Source organism: Podarcis liolepis (assembly GCF_965112155.1).
Source record: "Podarcis liolepis genome assembly, chromosome: 8".
NCBI lineage: Eukaryota > Metazoa > Chordata > Lepidosauria > Squamata > Lacertidae > Podarcis > Podarcis liolepis.
In genome coordinates this window covers 85,705,607-85,722,083 of record NC_139560.1, presented here as the reverse complement: position 1 = coordinate 85,722,083, position 16,477 = coordinate 85,705,607, and the positions used below count along the sequence as shown (strand labels likewise).

Genomic DNA, 16,477 nt, shown 5'->3' with positions numbered 1-16,477 from the left:
TGAACAGCTTGGGTCCAGGATACCTTGAGGAATCCTGATCCTTGAGCCTGATCACTGAAATCATCTAGAATCATAGAATCATAGAATCATAGAGTTGGAAGAGACCACAAGGGCCATCGAGTCCAACCCCCTGCCAAGCAGGAAACGAGGAGTGCTGTTGGTTGTTCTCCATGTTCAGAAGCCCAGCTGGCCTCAATCATAAGTCTGGTATTAATGTTGCTGGTTCTGTGCTGGAAACACTTGCTTTTGATTTTCTGTTGAAGACCTTGTTATGCTAACAGGCCTATGCAGTTGTTTAAAGTTTTAATGATTGTTTTGTACTGTTTTTAATGGTGTTTTATGTTTTAGTGTATACATATTGGTGTGTACCATTCTGATAGGAGATGATAAATGAATAAAACCTTGGTGCTGCTCTTTTTCTTTTCAGGGTCACGTAAGAGTAGTGCAGTTTTTGGTAAAAGAAGTTAACCAGTTTCCTTCAGACATTGAATGCATGAGGTACATAGCCACAATAACTGACAAGGTGAGTGCCAGAAAGGCTCCCAATGTGTTCTTAAATGATGTGGTTCACCACCTGCAACTTAAATCAACAGAAATCAACAGATTAAAATCAACAGTGGCGGTTTTTCCCCAGCAGTCGCTCCCATATTTATTTTTAATAATGCATAGATAAATTCAACAGAAATTGATGCTACTGAACATGAAGCCAAATCTAATCAATATTGATAGTCTTCTTGAAAACCAAACATATACAGAGGTTGAAGATAGCCTACCTTGGTTATTTTAGATGAAAGGTGAACTATAAAAAATGGAAACAATTATGTCTTGGTTCTGTGATATGTTTATGAAACTGAGTGTTAGACCACTTGGATCTATTAACTTGCAAGCAAAGTAGCTATCTGACCATGAACAGCTAGGTGTCCCCACCCCGAATTCTTGAGTGAGGGCATTTTCTCCGTTGTAGGTGTGGTGTGTTGGTGGGGAGGGGACGGTCTCTGTTCACCACTTAAAACAAACAGACAAAAAAACAGATTGCAAGACTTTTATAATTGAAGATCACAGCTCCCAAATAATTTAGGGGAAAGGTCTGAAAGAAAAAAAGTTCACAAAATGAGGTCAGACTAAAGGGAGGATTTTCAGCACTTGTTACATCACTCTCACAAGATCCAGTAGGTGCCCTCTCACAAGATCCTGTATAGTGGAACCACATTATACTATACAAGTATATTAGCAATGCATGTTTCATATGTAGGTAGAACAGCATTGTTCATGTACCAAATATTGAAAGTGCTTATTTTAAAAAACTTTATTCAAATAGAGATTATATCCAAAAAGCACACCCTTGATGGAAATTGCGTGGACTGTGCACAACAAATTGGAAATAAATGTATGTAGGTTGGACAAAAATGAGGTTCAGAGAGAGGGGTGGGGCTGTTGAAAACTGGTGTATTTTCACAGGCCTGCATTGGAAATGTACAAGGGAGGCATTGCATCTATTATCCAACACGCCTGCCTTCCACCAGTACCCAATAGCTGAATTTCAACAAGCACTGGATTTTTTTACAAAAATATTGTGTTCAGTTTTACCGCATATGTCTTAACTACCATTATATAGAGATAGATACGCAGCTGCTATTGTGAAGGGCTGTACTTCACAATATGTTAGAATTGGCATGGCCGAATGCTTTTGCCGCTGGAGAAAAGACCTTCCAAAATGTTAGCAAGAAGGCTAGGAGTGAATGCTTCTCTAAGATGCTAAATTTCCCCTAGTAGGAATATGTATGGGGAAACATTCGGTAGGAGGGAATAAATCTTGTCTGAAGTAGTAAAGGCTTTTCTGGTCTGTACCATATCCAACATCTGCAAATCTGGATATGCCTAAGGAAATTGATCACCTTTACTTCCATTAGTAGTTATGGTTTTGCACCTGTTATCAAGGGCAGCATAAGAAATGCTTTCTAGATTTGGAATGCCATGCTACAGTTGTATTCTAAAAGTAGGCAGGTGGACAACTGGCCAGCACAAGGCCTGCCAGTTGAAACAATAAACTCTTATAGTATTAAACTTGCAGCTTCAGTATAAATTCTGCTCTTTTTGCATTGAAAGATCAGTTAGCACATGTATGGCAAACAAATTGATAATTGCTTTAAAAGCTGTATTTTCAGAAAACTGTAGATCAGCCTAACAGTAATCAAAAATCACTAGCTTTAATTCATTACCTACAGACATATTCTCTGGTACTCCATTTGTATAAGCCAGTGAAGTAGTTCTTGGTGTCTAGCAACTTGCTGAACCTATCTTTCCTTTTCACAAACTTTCTACTGTATAGGATTTGCTGAAGAAATGTCACCAGTGTGTTGAAACAATTGTGAAGGCAAAGGACCAGCAAGCAGCTGAAGCAAATAAGAATGCAAGCATCCTGCTAAAAGAGCTAGATTTGGAAAAGGTAAGATGATAGAGTACATCCCCTTGCTTAAATACTGTTACATAAATCAAGTGAAATCCTCTCTCAGACTTACGCATGCACCTGCGTGGGATAAATGCAGCAGAGGACTAATCTGAGTCTGCTGTGGATTTTAATTTTCTGGAGTAAGCCACCATCACTCCTTCACTCAGGCTAGCAAGACTTCTAAATCAAATTGGTATAGATCTAACAGTTGAAAATCCTAACCATCCCCATGAGCCACATTCTGGATTAGATCTTTGGCCTTCTTGCTACATCTTCCTGTGTAACGTAGCAAGCTAGTAGTTACTAAAGCAGTATCTTGCGGTTGGGGGGGGGGGATTCCAAAGTAAAGCTTACTTTAGTTATGGATAGTAATAACACAAAGTGGTCCACTACACTATGGTCTAGTTTAGACACCCTTTCTCAGCCTCATACATTTATAAAGCTTGAAACAAGTGTCAAGAGTCCCAGCACTCCTGCTTCACCTTGTGCGCTTGATCACCACTTTTTTTAGCTTTTAGTAAGCATATGTTTCCTTCGGGGGACTCTTGAGTTCATGTTAATTAGTCAGGATCATATTCATGTTTTATGAAGCCTAGACTTAAACATACCTTAAACTAAATGTAGTCCACTAAAACAGGTATAAAAAATTGGTCTACAATTGCAATACAGTGGTACCTCGGGTTAAGTACTTGATCCGTTTCGGAGGTCTGTACTTAACCTGAAACTGTTCTTAACCTGAAGCACCACTTTAGCTAATGGGGCCTCCTGCTGCTTCCGTGCCGCCGGAGCACAATTTCTGTTCTCATCCTGAAGCAAAGTTCTTAACCTGAAGCACTATTTCTAGGTTAGCGGAGTCTGTAACCTGAAGCATATGTAACCCGAGGTACCACTGTATAAAAGAGCAGGACCACTGCAGATTGATTTATATTCAGTATTTGAAGGTGGCTTTCAAGGTTTCCACTCTTAAGGACAATCTAGGCATATCTGTAGACAAATCTATTACAAAACACATTTGTAGCACAGTTGACCTAAGCAACAGTGCGCTTTCCCACACAGGATGGGATCTGTGTGAGCCAAGCCAGATTGGAAAAACCACTTCTGTTTACTTTCATTTTTTTACTTTTTCGTTTTACTTTTTCAGTTTACTTTCATGTTTAGGGAAGTTTTTAATGTTTGATGAGGTATTGTTTTTAATATTCAGTTGGAAGCCGCCCAGAGTGGCTTGGGAAACCCAGCCAATTATTATTATTTTATTTTATTTTATTTTATTTTATTTTATTTGCGTGGGGGGATCATTCATTATGGAGGTTTCTTGAGCCAAAAAGAAGACACTGGAGAATTTAGAATTCTTTATATAATGCATTTGCTGTAGTTATCATTGTAGATATGTTTATATTCTATATTGGTGTGTAATCAGGTATATTGTAAATTATTTTTCCACAGTCCAGAGAAGAGAGTAGAAAGCAGGCTCTTGCAGCAAAAAGAGAGAAGAGGAAGGAGAAGAGAAAGAAGAAGAAAGAAGAGCAAAAACGAAAACAGGAAGAAGATGAGGAGCACAAACCTAAGGAAACACTAGAGCTGCAAGAAGATGAAGATGAAGATGAGAATGATGATGATGGTGAGGAATTCATCACTCCTTCAACTTAGTTTTCTAAACTTGTATTTTTGGGATTTAAAACTCTTCTAAAGCACAGAGTGAAAGTAAATTTTACATGTGTTTTGGTAATAATTGGTCACTTCATTTGAGTAAGGAAATCCAAGTCATGTGTGAGGGACTCTGTTAGTAGTGTACATCATACACAAACACAATGCTTTTCCTTTCTTATTTATATAACTAGTAGAGTTGTATTTAGAATGACTCTGTAGTGAAGAAAAGGCTTAGTCCAGAAAATACATTTTGAAAAAGATGGGTTTTAAAACCCATTTAAAAATGCATAGTTTCTGTGCTTCTGTGTGTAGGAGTGTAACAGGCTGGGGGCTGCCACAGAAAAGGCCCCGTTTCTCATGCCTGGCAACCAAATTGACATCATAGGAAGGTACACAAACAGGGCCTCTGAGACTTATCTCAGTGCCCAGGCAAGTTTGTATGATTGCTTCATACATTTATCCTTCAGATAATTCTGTCTCAAACCATATAGGGCCTTCAAGGTTAATACAAGCACTTTGAATTGCATCCAGAAACGCACCTATAACCAGTGCATTTGGTACAGAATTGGTGTCATGTCCTCCAGTTCCCTTGTCCCTACCAGCATCCTAGCAGTGGAAACCTGCACCACTTGGAGTTTCCAGACCATCTTCAAAGGCAGCTACACAAAGAATCCATTATGGTAATGTCTTGGATGTAATTTGTGTGTGGATTACTGAGGCAAGGTCTGGTCTCTCTAGATAGGGCCATAGCTGCTCTATCAGCCTAAACTGGTAAAAGGTATTCCTAGCCCTAATCCCAGGATGCAAGCCAGAGTGCTTCCCCATTCAGGACTGTTAAATCATTCCATCCATGGAGAGTACCTCCGTCTTGTCTGGATTAAGCCTCAGCATGTTCACCCTCATGTATGCCAGAATCGTTTTCAGACACCTGTTCAGATGTTCCACAGCTTCAGGAAGATGCAGGCAGTGCTATTTTTCTAGAAAAAGAGGTGCCCTAACTCACCATGAAAGCTTTCATTGTTTTCTTATAATGGCACTGAGTTCCGGCTGGGGGGGGACGGACCTGGTTGTAGGTTAGACCTAGGTGTTGTCTGCATATTGGTGACACCAAAGTCCAACTCTCCATGTTAAACAGCGTGTCGTCAGAATAATACCTTGAAGCACCCCACAGATCAAGGGTGAGAACTTGAAGGCCCCCAGCACCACCTTGGACTGATCCTTTAGGACGCTCTGGAGCCAACATACTACAGTGCCTCCCATGCCCAACCTAACATGACGGCCCCAAAGGATAATCTTTATCTTTCCTCTTCTGCCACAACCCAGTCAGACTGTAGATTTAAACTCTGCTTTGGGAAAGGATCTGTGTGTCTTACATAATGGATACTGTAAGCACTGTGTCTATTACCCTTGGCCATCCAACAATAACCTGCTCTCTCAAGTATCCCTTCCTGTTTCTTCTTCACACCTGGCCCGGGTTCCCCCCCCCCCCTATAATTCTGATGACTGGAACTGACTTCAGCACCACTTATTCCTATGGCACTGGGTAAAGTAAGTCCTGGTTACAGCCCCTTCTGAATGGCTCATCTCATCTCTACCCTAACCATGTGGGAAGAAGTTCTGCAGCAACTCCGGGGTAATGCAAAAATGGGACTCAAGTTGTACTGTCACTTTTTTTACTCCCTTGTTAGTAACTCAGCCAAAGCCACCTCTTCCCTAAAACTTTTGAAATCACCTTCGAATCTCATCCCTCTGAAATGAAGCTTTGCATGTTAATATTGTCCAATTTCAGGCCATCTGAGTTCTTGCTACCCTGTAAAGTACCTTATACATTGATGCTATATAGTTCTATATGATACATACAGAAGCAAATCAACAAACAGTTCCTAGAATAGCAGGTTTCAAAAGAAGTGCTTTTTTAATTCATTGATTTAAACAGCTAGTAAAGCATTTAAAAAATAGATTTAAAACCAGAATGCTAAAAGTCTGGTCTAACCTGCAGAAAAACTCTGCCTTTGATGTCATGGTACAAGTCACTACGAATTCTGATACAGTTTTTTTTTGGGGGGGCACTGTTCCCATCATTAAGTTTTTTTTAAAAAAAATCTGTTTTGTTTCAGTTGATCAAGAAGTTCCTTTAGAGCCTCCAAGTGCAACCACTACAACTACTATTGGAATATCTGCAACATCAACTACTTTCACAAATGCTTTTGGAAAGAAGAGGGCCAATGTGGTAACAACTCCCAGCACAAATAGAAAGAATAAGAAGAATAAAACAAAAGACACTCCTCAAAATGTGCAGATAATTTTGCCAGACCAGCATATAACTCTAGCACAGCAAAAAGCAGATAAAAATAAAATCAACGGAGAGCCAAGAGGCGGTAGTGCTGGTGGGAATAGTGATTCTGACAACTTAGACAGCACAGATTGCAATAGTGAGAGCAGCAGCGGTGGTAAAAGCCAGGAACTAAACTTCACTATGGACACACACTCTTCAGGCGAGAGACGATATGCCTCAGTACTGCTCCCTTCTCAGGAAGACAAGACTAACACCTCAGTTTCCAAAGTGCAAACCAGGTGAGTCACAAGTTATATCTCCATTACTGAAGCTTTTAATGAGTCTTTTTCATGCTAGCTTGATGCTGAAATGTTTCTGAATGCACATGTTTTGGACCTTGGGCTTCAAGGTTGGGGGATTAGAGGCTTTAAATTACCTTATAGATCCCCAAATTAGATGTTACTAAGGAGATGAGCTCTCCTTGGTAACCTCTAATTCATCCCTCCTGATCAAAAGCAAAGCAAAGCAATTAAAAGCAACAGCTGCACGTTAATCCTCCAGGACAACAGTAACAGCAAATGATACCTAGTTTTGCCAGAATGTAACTTTGAAGACAGGGTTGGGCAGCAGGTTCTCTGACCTCGTGGTGAAGGTGGGTGTAACAGATGCTGCTTGCTCCGCACATGAGCACCTGTTCTCCTCTTAGCAGTTGTCATCCTCCTGCATCAAAGGTTTCCTGTTGGTGGGAGCAGTGACCATTAGCATGCAAGTGTGTTGCTTAGCCAAGGCTAATGGTTCCCAATTCCCCATAATCTAGAGCAGGGGCGGCTAACGTGATGCACAAGGCCATTTCCCCCTGCTGCACCCACCTGTCCCATCCATACCTGACATGACTGCAAAGGAACTATTGGAAATATTAGGGTGCACTTTATACAGTGGTACCTCAGGTTACATACACTTCAGGTTACATATGCTTCAGGTTACAGACTCCGTTAACCCAGAAATAGTGCTTCAGGTTAAGAACTTTGCTTCAGGATGAGAACAGAAATCATGCTCTGGCGGCAGCAGGAGGCCCCATTAGCTAAAGTGCTTCAGGTTAAGAACAGTTTCAGGTTAAGAACGGACCCCCGCAACGAATTAAGTACTTAACTCAAGGTACCACTGTATTGTCCCTGTGCAAGCAAGGCTTGCATTCGGAACCTTCTAAAATTTAGCACCGAATGCAAGGCCCACTGGAATTTACTGCTTGATAAGGAACAGTGGGAAGCTCCCTTTAATGCTCCTGGTGATTCCTTTGCAGTTGTGGGTTTGCCTGCCCCCACAGTTGATGTCGTGTGTGGGCAAGTGGGTGTGGTTAGACAGAAACAGCCCTGTGGGCCTAATTAAGTCCCTTTAAAAGTTTCCCATGCTTGTTTTAGAGAGATCCTGTGAATACATGTTGGCTACAGGCCTACGCTTCATGATTAGCTAGTTCCGTATTCTTTAAAAGATTCATACCTTACATTTCTTATAAATAGTACAAGGTACCTAAGACCATCACTATTAAAATAACAAAACATCAAGTTTTTACAAGATCTAAGCAGAGTGGCTGGGGAAACCCAGCCAGATGGGCGGGGTATAAATTGTTGTTGTTATTATATAGCATAAAAAGATAAAACAAATCTTTAAAAGCAACAACAGAAGATGAAACAATTACAACTGACATATCTAAGTAGCTCAAAATCAGCCAGCTACTAAAACCAGATGTTACAGTCCAAAGTCAAGTCTTCTTTTTTAAGCAAAAATATTTGGCATTCACTATAGTTTCAAGTGGCAGGAGCATGACAAACTTGTTGAGCACCAGGGCCTTGGTACAGCTATGGAGAAGGTCCTTTTCATGGATTTCAGTTGTAGTTGCAATATATACCAGTTTTGGTCTGCCCAGGCACTCGCAGGTTCTGCCTCTGCACTATTCAAACCTTCTAGAACTAAACCTAGATACTTCTGGTGTAAAAGATCTGCTCTTTGACTATAGTGCTTGTGGCCTATGGGGTGAATTCCACATTTTTCTGTTCAGTTATCTTTTCAGCCACCTTTTTATCATTAGGGAGAATTTCTTCTTTGTCTTTCATCCAAGTGCCATCTTCAGAATTTTCTAATTGAGTCTCTTCACATACCATGTAACATGAACTGGCCCAATACCCAAGTACCAGGTGGTTTTTGAGTACATTCTAGTCACAACCTTTGCATGGTGCTCCATATGTATTGTTCTACCTGGCCCCAGTTGTCAACTTAAGCTGAGTGAACACTTCAGATGTGGGCTATCCTTACCCTTGTTCATACGAAGATACCTGCATCCACTATCTCAATAACTAGCTTACCAATCTCCTATGTTTGTGCCCCCACAAAAAAACCCACAAAGCTGAGCTTGCTTACCTGAAATTGATGTTTCCCACATAGTATCTGTGCATCCACACAGTTGGTCTTCCTTGTTGCAGGTAGCTGTATAACTATGATTCTTAAGTGCCAAGCAGGAAGTTGTGGTACATTTACACTACACTTGGGCAAATCGTTTGTGCCAAAAGTTAGTTTTAAATTCAAAAAGTTCTGAACAATGCTGTGCACAGGTTCATAACCTTTAAGCGTATCTGCATAATTACCACTCATAAGAACACTAGATTCAGGTAAGCAGGCTGTTCAACAGTCCCCCATCCCCTTTGCACATAATTAATTCAACTGTTGCCACAAAACAATTTACGCTGCCATTAAGTGTTATCAAAAGTTATTAATCTTTTTTCAAAATAAGTGCCCCCCTACATAGTCATTAGTGCTGATCTGTTGATAGAGCTTCCTGTATTAGGAACAAATGTTCCATATTCTGTGCTCACCTGAACTCATCTGGAAATAGGATTATGCTGCCTGAGCACTTGGAGGGCCTTATTGATAACAATTTGTATCATTGACTTACATGGAATTCAGTAATTGGAATTGAGGTTTAAATCGTTTGGTGGCAGGCAATCTATAATCAAACTTCTCTTTGTTTTTAGACTTGAAGGTGAAGCTAATCCAAACTCCTTAACAACAAGTTATAAATCTGTGTCCCTGCCTCTGACGTCTCCGAACATAAAGTTGAATCTGACTAGTCCAAAAAGAGGGCAAAAAAGAGAAGAAGGCTGGAAAGAAGTAGTGAGGAGGTAAGTTGTTTTCATGCAGTTTCATGAATGGCATCTGACCAGTTTGAGCATGATTGGTAATTTGGTCAGTTTTGAATTGGGGGTGAAGGTTTGACAGTATACGAATGGTAGTGGATACACGTGTCAGATTTTTTTTTTTTAAGCACTTGGCATTTGCTAACGTTAACATACATTATAAGTCTTAAATGCTGTGGAGTTGAGCAAACATTAGGGTCACATTCTCTCTCCTATCACACAAACTTAAGTGTTAGTAGCATCACATAAGTAGCACATACTCATGGATCCTAGTTCACAGTGAAGATTCGGCGAGGAGTTGAGCCTGAGGTTTGTGTATGCCCCCTATTATGTAAAGCTGAGATGCTGGGTGTGTGGGAAGCAGATTGTCAGTTCTCTTGTCAGAGCCCTGTTGTTGTTGTTGTTGTTGTTGTTGTTGTTAAGTTAGTAAGGCTCGAGGATGCAGACAAGGTGCTTGGATTAGTCAGGGCAACCACTTAGGCTCTGGACCCTCGTGGCTGATAAAAAACTAGCAGTGAGGAGACAGCTGGCTGGGTCAGGCAGGTGATTCATGCCTTCTTACGAGAGGGGTTGGTCCCTGCCTGCTTGAAGGAGACAGTGGTAAAACTACTCCCGTTCTTGGGCAAGGTTCTAGAGTAGATGTTCATGCACCAGATTCAGGCGCTCTTTCTTAACCTCTTAGCAACTTTCAGTACCATCGATTTCTGGAGCAGTTGTCTGCGTTGAGGGTAGGTGGCACCACTTTGCAGTGGTTCCAGCCCTACTTGGATGGTGGTTCTCAGAGGGTAATGCTTGGGGAGTGCTCTGCAGCCCCGTGGAACTGTCAATGTGGAGTTCCTCAGGGCTCGATTTTATCCCCTCTGCTGTTTACATGAAACTGCTGAGTGGGGTCATTTGGAGTTTTGGAGTACGTTGTCAGCAAGATGCTGATGACACAGCTCTACTTCACCTTAGCATCTGCAGGTGAGGCAGTGGGTGTGCTGGACCGTTTTCTTGCCTCAGTAATGGACCAGATGAGAGCCAGCAAGTTGAAGCTCAGTCCAGATAAGACTAAGGCACTGGTCTGGATGGATGGGAGGTTGCCTGCTCTTGATGGGGTTATGCTGCCTCTGAAGGAGCAGGTGAGCAGCTTGGGGTATTCCTGGATCCTTTGCTGTCGCTTGAGCCTCAGGTGGCCTCAGTGGTGCTGATTGCCTTCCATCCGCTTCGGCTGGTGGCCCAGCTGTGCCCCTGTCTGGACAGGGATAGCCTAACTTCTGTTGTCTGTGCTCTGGAAACCTCTAGGTTGGAATACTGAAATGTGTTATACGTAGGGCTGCCTCTGAAGACAGTTCAGAAACTTCTGGTGCAGAATTTGGCAGCCAGGTTGCTTACAGGTGCAAGACAGTTTGAGCATATACTGATCCTGGCCGGACTCCACTGGCTGCCAATCAGCTTCCAGACCCAATTCAGAGTGCTGGTTTTGACCTATAAAGCCTTTAACAGCTCAGGACTGCAATACCTCAAGGACCAACTCACCTCATATGAACCAACCCAGAGCCTGCAATCGTCATCTGAGCCCTTCTTTGTGTGCCTCCTCCATGAGAAGTCTAGAGGGTGGCAACACAAGAAAGGGCCTTTTCCGCAGTGGCTCCCCATTTGTAGAAGGCTCTCCCCAGAGAGGTCCATCTGGTGCCTCCATTATATATCTTTAGGCACCAGGCAAAAACATTCCTCTTCAACCAGGCCCTTGGCTGATTGATATTCTACACATAGCTGTCAACGTTTCCCTTTTTTAAAAAAGGGAAATTCCCTTATTCCGAATAGGGTTCCTCGCAAGAAAAGGAAAAAGTTGATAGCTATGATTCTACCGTTTTTTAAATGTGTTTGTGAGAGGAGGGGTTTTTTAACTACTTACTTTGTTCTTCTATCTTGTATTTTTATCTTGTGAACTGCCTTGAGATGAAGGGCAGTATATAAATTTAATAAATAAATTATTATTATTAATTAAATTTCTGTACTACCCTTCATCCGAGGAGCACAGGCCTATTTACAATATAAAAAGTACACTTAATAGAGGCAAACAATACAGAGCTTTTAGAAGCCATGTGAACTGCTTTTCAGTACAGGAAATTTTGACATTTTAAATCTGAGCCGTTAATATGAAACCATATACTTTTCCATATGTAACAGTTCTGATGTAACTTTTTTTCTTGGCTGCTGATGCATTTGTAAACATATTAACAATAGTGAATCTTGTAGAAATATGTATGCTTCCAAAGCCTTCCCTCTCTGTCAAGAAACTATTTTAAAAAGAGATATTTTGCTATCCTAACAGAGCTATAGATTCTGCCCTGTCTGGAGCATAGTGATTCTAATGAAGTACTTAATCCTGTTGAAATGAAGAGGACAATAAGCCATTAACTGCTCAAGCGATTTCAATAGGCCTTAAATGGACTGCCATCTAAAATATTCACAATATCAGGTTCCATATGCCTATCACACCAGTTTCTTAAGATTTCCTAGTGTTTTAAATAATTGTGATATTTTAGTCTAATCTAGGGTACAATTAGAACATGTTTTGGAAGTGCCTACAATAGTTCCATATGTGTAGAGCTGAGTAGATCTGGGACCTGCTAATATCTGGCTTGGAGATCCCTTGGGTTTCCATAGAGATCGATAATATATATGTAACAAATAAAACAGGGAGAACGAGAGAACTCGTTCTCGTTTTCTTGTCTGGACCTGAGCTTGAAAATGTATGACTCGGATCTCTTTTCATCTCTCGCCTAGAAAACTAATGAAAATTGTATTTTCTATCCTTGACAGGCAAGTAGGCAGAGTTTTAAAGGACCCTTCCCCTAGCAACACTCTGCAGTCAACGCCAATTGAACAGTTTCAGCTGCAGAGAGGTGGACGCTGTCTTTCAGGAGCAAAAAGGTACTTTGGTGGCATTCAAAAGTTCTGCATTGGAATTGAAGAGGATTTATGAATAGGCTGTAGATGAGGCTGTGGGTGGAATCAATGAGGGTTTAGAACTTCAGGGAGTGTGGATTACAGGGGTTTATGTATCACTTTCGGAACTGAGCTGAAGAGAGGAAGAAAATAGAATCCATGTGAGGAAGTGCTGGGGAAAGGGCTTTTAAACTTCCAAGGCTGCCGGAATTGTTGGAGGGAATGTCATTTTTTAAAATAACTAAAGGAAAAGATAGTGAGTCAACAGGTACAAGATATATAATAACAGGGATTTTTTTAAAAAAAAACACCAAAAAACTTTCCATGCCTTTCAGCACACATGGAGCTTCTTCATTAGTGTTTTCAGAGCTGTAGAGTAAAATATGTGGTATATCTCCAGTTCTAAAGCATGCATAGCAGTTAAAAGGCATAGTAACCATTCAGTTTGTCAGTAATACTCATATTCTCAAGGGAGGCTTTTTAAAAGTTTGTCAGTTAATGTGTGAATTACAGTAGCATTATCTTAAGAGCTATTAGCCTAAGTTAAACAAAAATTCACATGCCCAGAACACACATCTAACAAGGCCCAGAATATCCGCAAGAATATCACTTAACTATCCTGAGATGCCTGTCTAGTTATCAAAATGACATACTATAATATTTGGTTAAAGGTAAAGGACTCCTGGACAGTTAAGTCCAGTCAGAGGCGACTATGGGGTGCAGCTCTCATCTCGCTTTTCAGGCCAAGTATATAATAATACTACCTAAATCTCTTAAACTTAAAAGCAGGAAGCCCTCAAAACATTTATAATTTTTGTCATTTAGGTCAAAAAAGCTCTCTGTCCCAGCATCCGTTGTTTCTCGAATAATGGGAAGAGGTGGGTGCAACATCACAGCAATCCAGGATGTCACTGGTGCTCATATTGATGTGGACAAACAAAAAGATAAAAATGGAGAGAGAATGATCACAATAAGGTAGAGTGCCTAAAATCTAATGTTTAAAGCTCATGTTTTTCAAATGGATTTAAGTTGTACTGAACTGAGGCTTGTGTTCTAAAGATGATCCTGCCTTCTCTATTTCAGGGGTGGAACAGAATCAACAAGATATGCAGTACAACTTATTAATGCCCTTATTCAAGATCCTGCCAAGGAACTGGAAGATTTAATTCCTAAAACTCATATAAGAACACCTGCTTCCAGCACCAAGTCAGTCCATACAAATTTTTCATCTGGCGTCAGTACTGCTTCAGCATCAAACAAAAACTCATTTCCCCTTGGAGCTCCATCTCTTGTCACCTCTCAGTCATCAACGCTGTCTACCTTCCAGTCTGCTAACAAATTAAGCAAGAATGTCCCTGCAAACGTGCGCTCTTCTTTTCCAGTCTCTCTTCCCTTAGCTTATTCCCACCCTCACTTTGCCATATTGGCTGCCCAAACTATGCAACAAATTCGTCACCCTCGCTTACCGATGGCCCAATTTGGAGGAACATTTTCAACCTCTCCAAACACCTGGGGACCATTCCCAGTGAGGCCAGTTAACCCAGGCAGCACAAATAGCTCTCCAAAGCATAACAGTTCAAGTCGCGTAGTTAACCAGAACGGCAATATTTTGCAGCCTGAATCCACGGGTTTAGCTCCCACTTGTCCTGGTACTGTCTCTTCAGTAGTTGCATCCTCCCAGCCACTCTGTGTTACAAGTAACCGGACTCCATCATCGGTCAGGAAGCAGTTGTTCGCTTGCGTTCCTAAAACAAGTACCATGACGACAGTGATCTCAACTGTGACAACTACATGTAGCACACTGCCTTCAGCTTCTCCTGCACCTGAAAACACGGGGCATGTTCCCACTACATTTCTACCCGCTAGTGTTCCACAGGCACAGCAGTCTGCACTTAAAACAGATGCTGTTTCTTCTGCCCCAGTACCCAAAGAAAAGGCATCAACACCAGAACAATCTGTTGGAAACGCATGTGTGCCATCATCGGTTGCTGCTAGCAGCAATATCTCATCTGGCAGCACTTCAGGAGTCATAGAAACGTGCACATCTAGCAGTCCTGCACCTCCAAACAATGCGCAAGATGAAACACTGCCGACCAATATGTCTGACTTAAGTCCTCCCATATCTATGCCTTTCTCTTCCAGTTCAGAACCTACTCCATTAAGCTTAGCGTCACCTAGATCGGTTGCTACGGATAATCAGGACAATGGTACCTTACCTCAGTTAGCTGTACCAGCACCCCGTGTCTCTCACAGAATGCAACCTAGAAATTCATTTTATTCAATGGTACCAAATGCAAACATACATCAGGAACCTCAGTCCATTTTCGTTACAAATGCAGTACCTTTGACACCTTCGCAAGGGCCACCACCCACAGTTCAGCTGTCATCGCCCATGAACGTTATGAACGGTTCTCAGATGCATATTAACCCAGCAAACAAATCCTTGCCTCCTACATTTGGCCCAGCAACACTCTTCAATCACTTTAGCAGTCTTTTTGATAGCAACCAGGTGCCAGCTAACCAGGGATGGGGAGACTGCCCACTGTCCACACGAGGAGCAGCAGACCAACCTTACACTGTCCAGTCTACGTTTTTGGGTAACTCTGTGATGGGGCACATGGAAAATGTGCATCCTGATAACTCCAAGGCCCCAGGGTTCCGGCCTCCTTCCCAGAGAGTTTCAACTAGTCCTGTAGGTGAGTTGCTATGTTCTTCATGGAAAGGAATATAATTCTTCGTGGCCTCTTGATAGCAATTGAAAAACTTCCCCAAACTTTAAAATTGTTTCTGTGATCCTGAACCAGAGGAATACTGAAAAAAAGAATTGTGTTGGGTCTTTGATTATTTTTACCCAGTTAATATTTTCTTCATAATGTGACTTAATATAACCAAGAGATGAGGGAATTGGTGTGATTCTGTAGAATGAACGTTGGCACACAATATTGGTTCAGGTAACTCCTGTGAAATGATGGGGGAAACAGAACATCCTAAAGAAAAATTCTGGCCCATATAGATGATGGGGACTTTTTGTTTAATCCTTCGCATACCCGCATACCAGTCCCTCCCCTTTCCTGTTTCTGTCTTCCTCTAAGACAAGATAATGTGATTCATTGATAAGTTAGCCTTTTTCTTTACTCCATAACAAAATGGAACCAAAAGTTGCATTTTAGGAAAATGTTTCTCAGCATTCCACCTATTAACGCTTTGCTCTGCTTTTTTTATTTTCGAACTCTTGTTAGAACCATAATGAGATAAAAATAAGTTGCATAATTAAATAGGAAGTGGAAGGATGGCCATTCCCTCTGTTGCTGATTGGTGGTGTTGACCAGTTTTAATTGCAGTCAATACAAGCCACACTCTTTGATTATGTTATGCTTGCACTAAGGTTTTGCATTGTGCTTTATACTTAGCAGATGATATTTCCTCTTCAGTCAGCTCTGAGATTTCTCAGATTCTCAAACTTGAATTCCAGTAGGGTTCAGTTTAAAAAAAAAAACCCATTCTGAATCTTTGCTGATGCGGTTTACAGATATTTATCTTTGACACATTGATGTAATAACCAATTGCTGAGCATAGGCAGCATTTCTAAGCCTCAGTCCTCATAGTACTAACCTTTACAGAGACCATAATTGGTAAAATAAGATTAAGAAGGATTTTACTCAACTTGCTGCTGTTCATAGTTTAAACCAAGTTCTGCATCACATGGGCACTATATCCTTGTGACCTGTTTATGTGAATGCCATTGTGAGAAAATTATGTGTGTACTAATGGACATAAAGGAGACTTGTGGGGTGTTAATTTAGAAGCCTTTCAACCATCCACTATGTGGTGGCATTTAAAGAACAAGCAAACCAGAATAGTGACCCTCAGTTATCCCACAGTCATTCTGGGGATGAAGTGAGGCCCTGTAAGACCTCTTAAAATTCACCACGCAGTAGATGCAACAAACCACATAGAGAGAGGTAAAGTGGAAAAGCACCTATA

At 41.3% G+C, this 16,477-nt stretch overlaps 1 protein-coding gene across 26 annotated transcripts in view; it reads left to right on the top strand.

The window, feature by feature from the left end:
- The window catches only part of LOC310714070 (ankyrin repeat and KH domain-containing protein 1-like), an 89,031-nt gene that overhangs the window by 64,426 nt on the left and 8,128 nt on the right, over nt 1–16,477 (top strand). For all 26 annotated transcript variants that reach the window (XR_014529572.1, XR_014529573.1, XR_014529574.1 and 23 more), the window contains 8 exons: nt 428–523; nt 2,330–2,446; nt 3,893–4,067; nt 6,214–6,670; nt 9,398–9,544; nt 12,368–12,478; nt 13,319–13,468; nt 13,577–15,189. Coding sequence is in view for 22 of the 26 variants with exons in the window: in XM_083518938.1 (XP_083375064.1) it covers nt 428–523; nt 2,330–2,446; nt 3,893–4,067; nt 6,214–6,670; nt 9,398–9,544; nt 12,368–12,478; nt 13,319–13,468; nt 13,577–15,189 (2,866 nt within the window). In the remaining 4 variants the exon portion in view is untranslated. The remainder of the gene's footprint in view (nt 1–427; nt 524–2,329; nt 2,447–3,892; nt 4,068–6,213; nt 6,671–9,397; nt 9,545–12,367; nt 12,479–13,318; nt 13,469–13,576; nt 15,190–16,477) is intronic.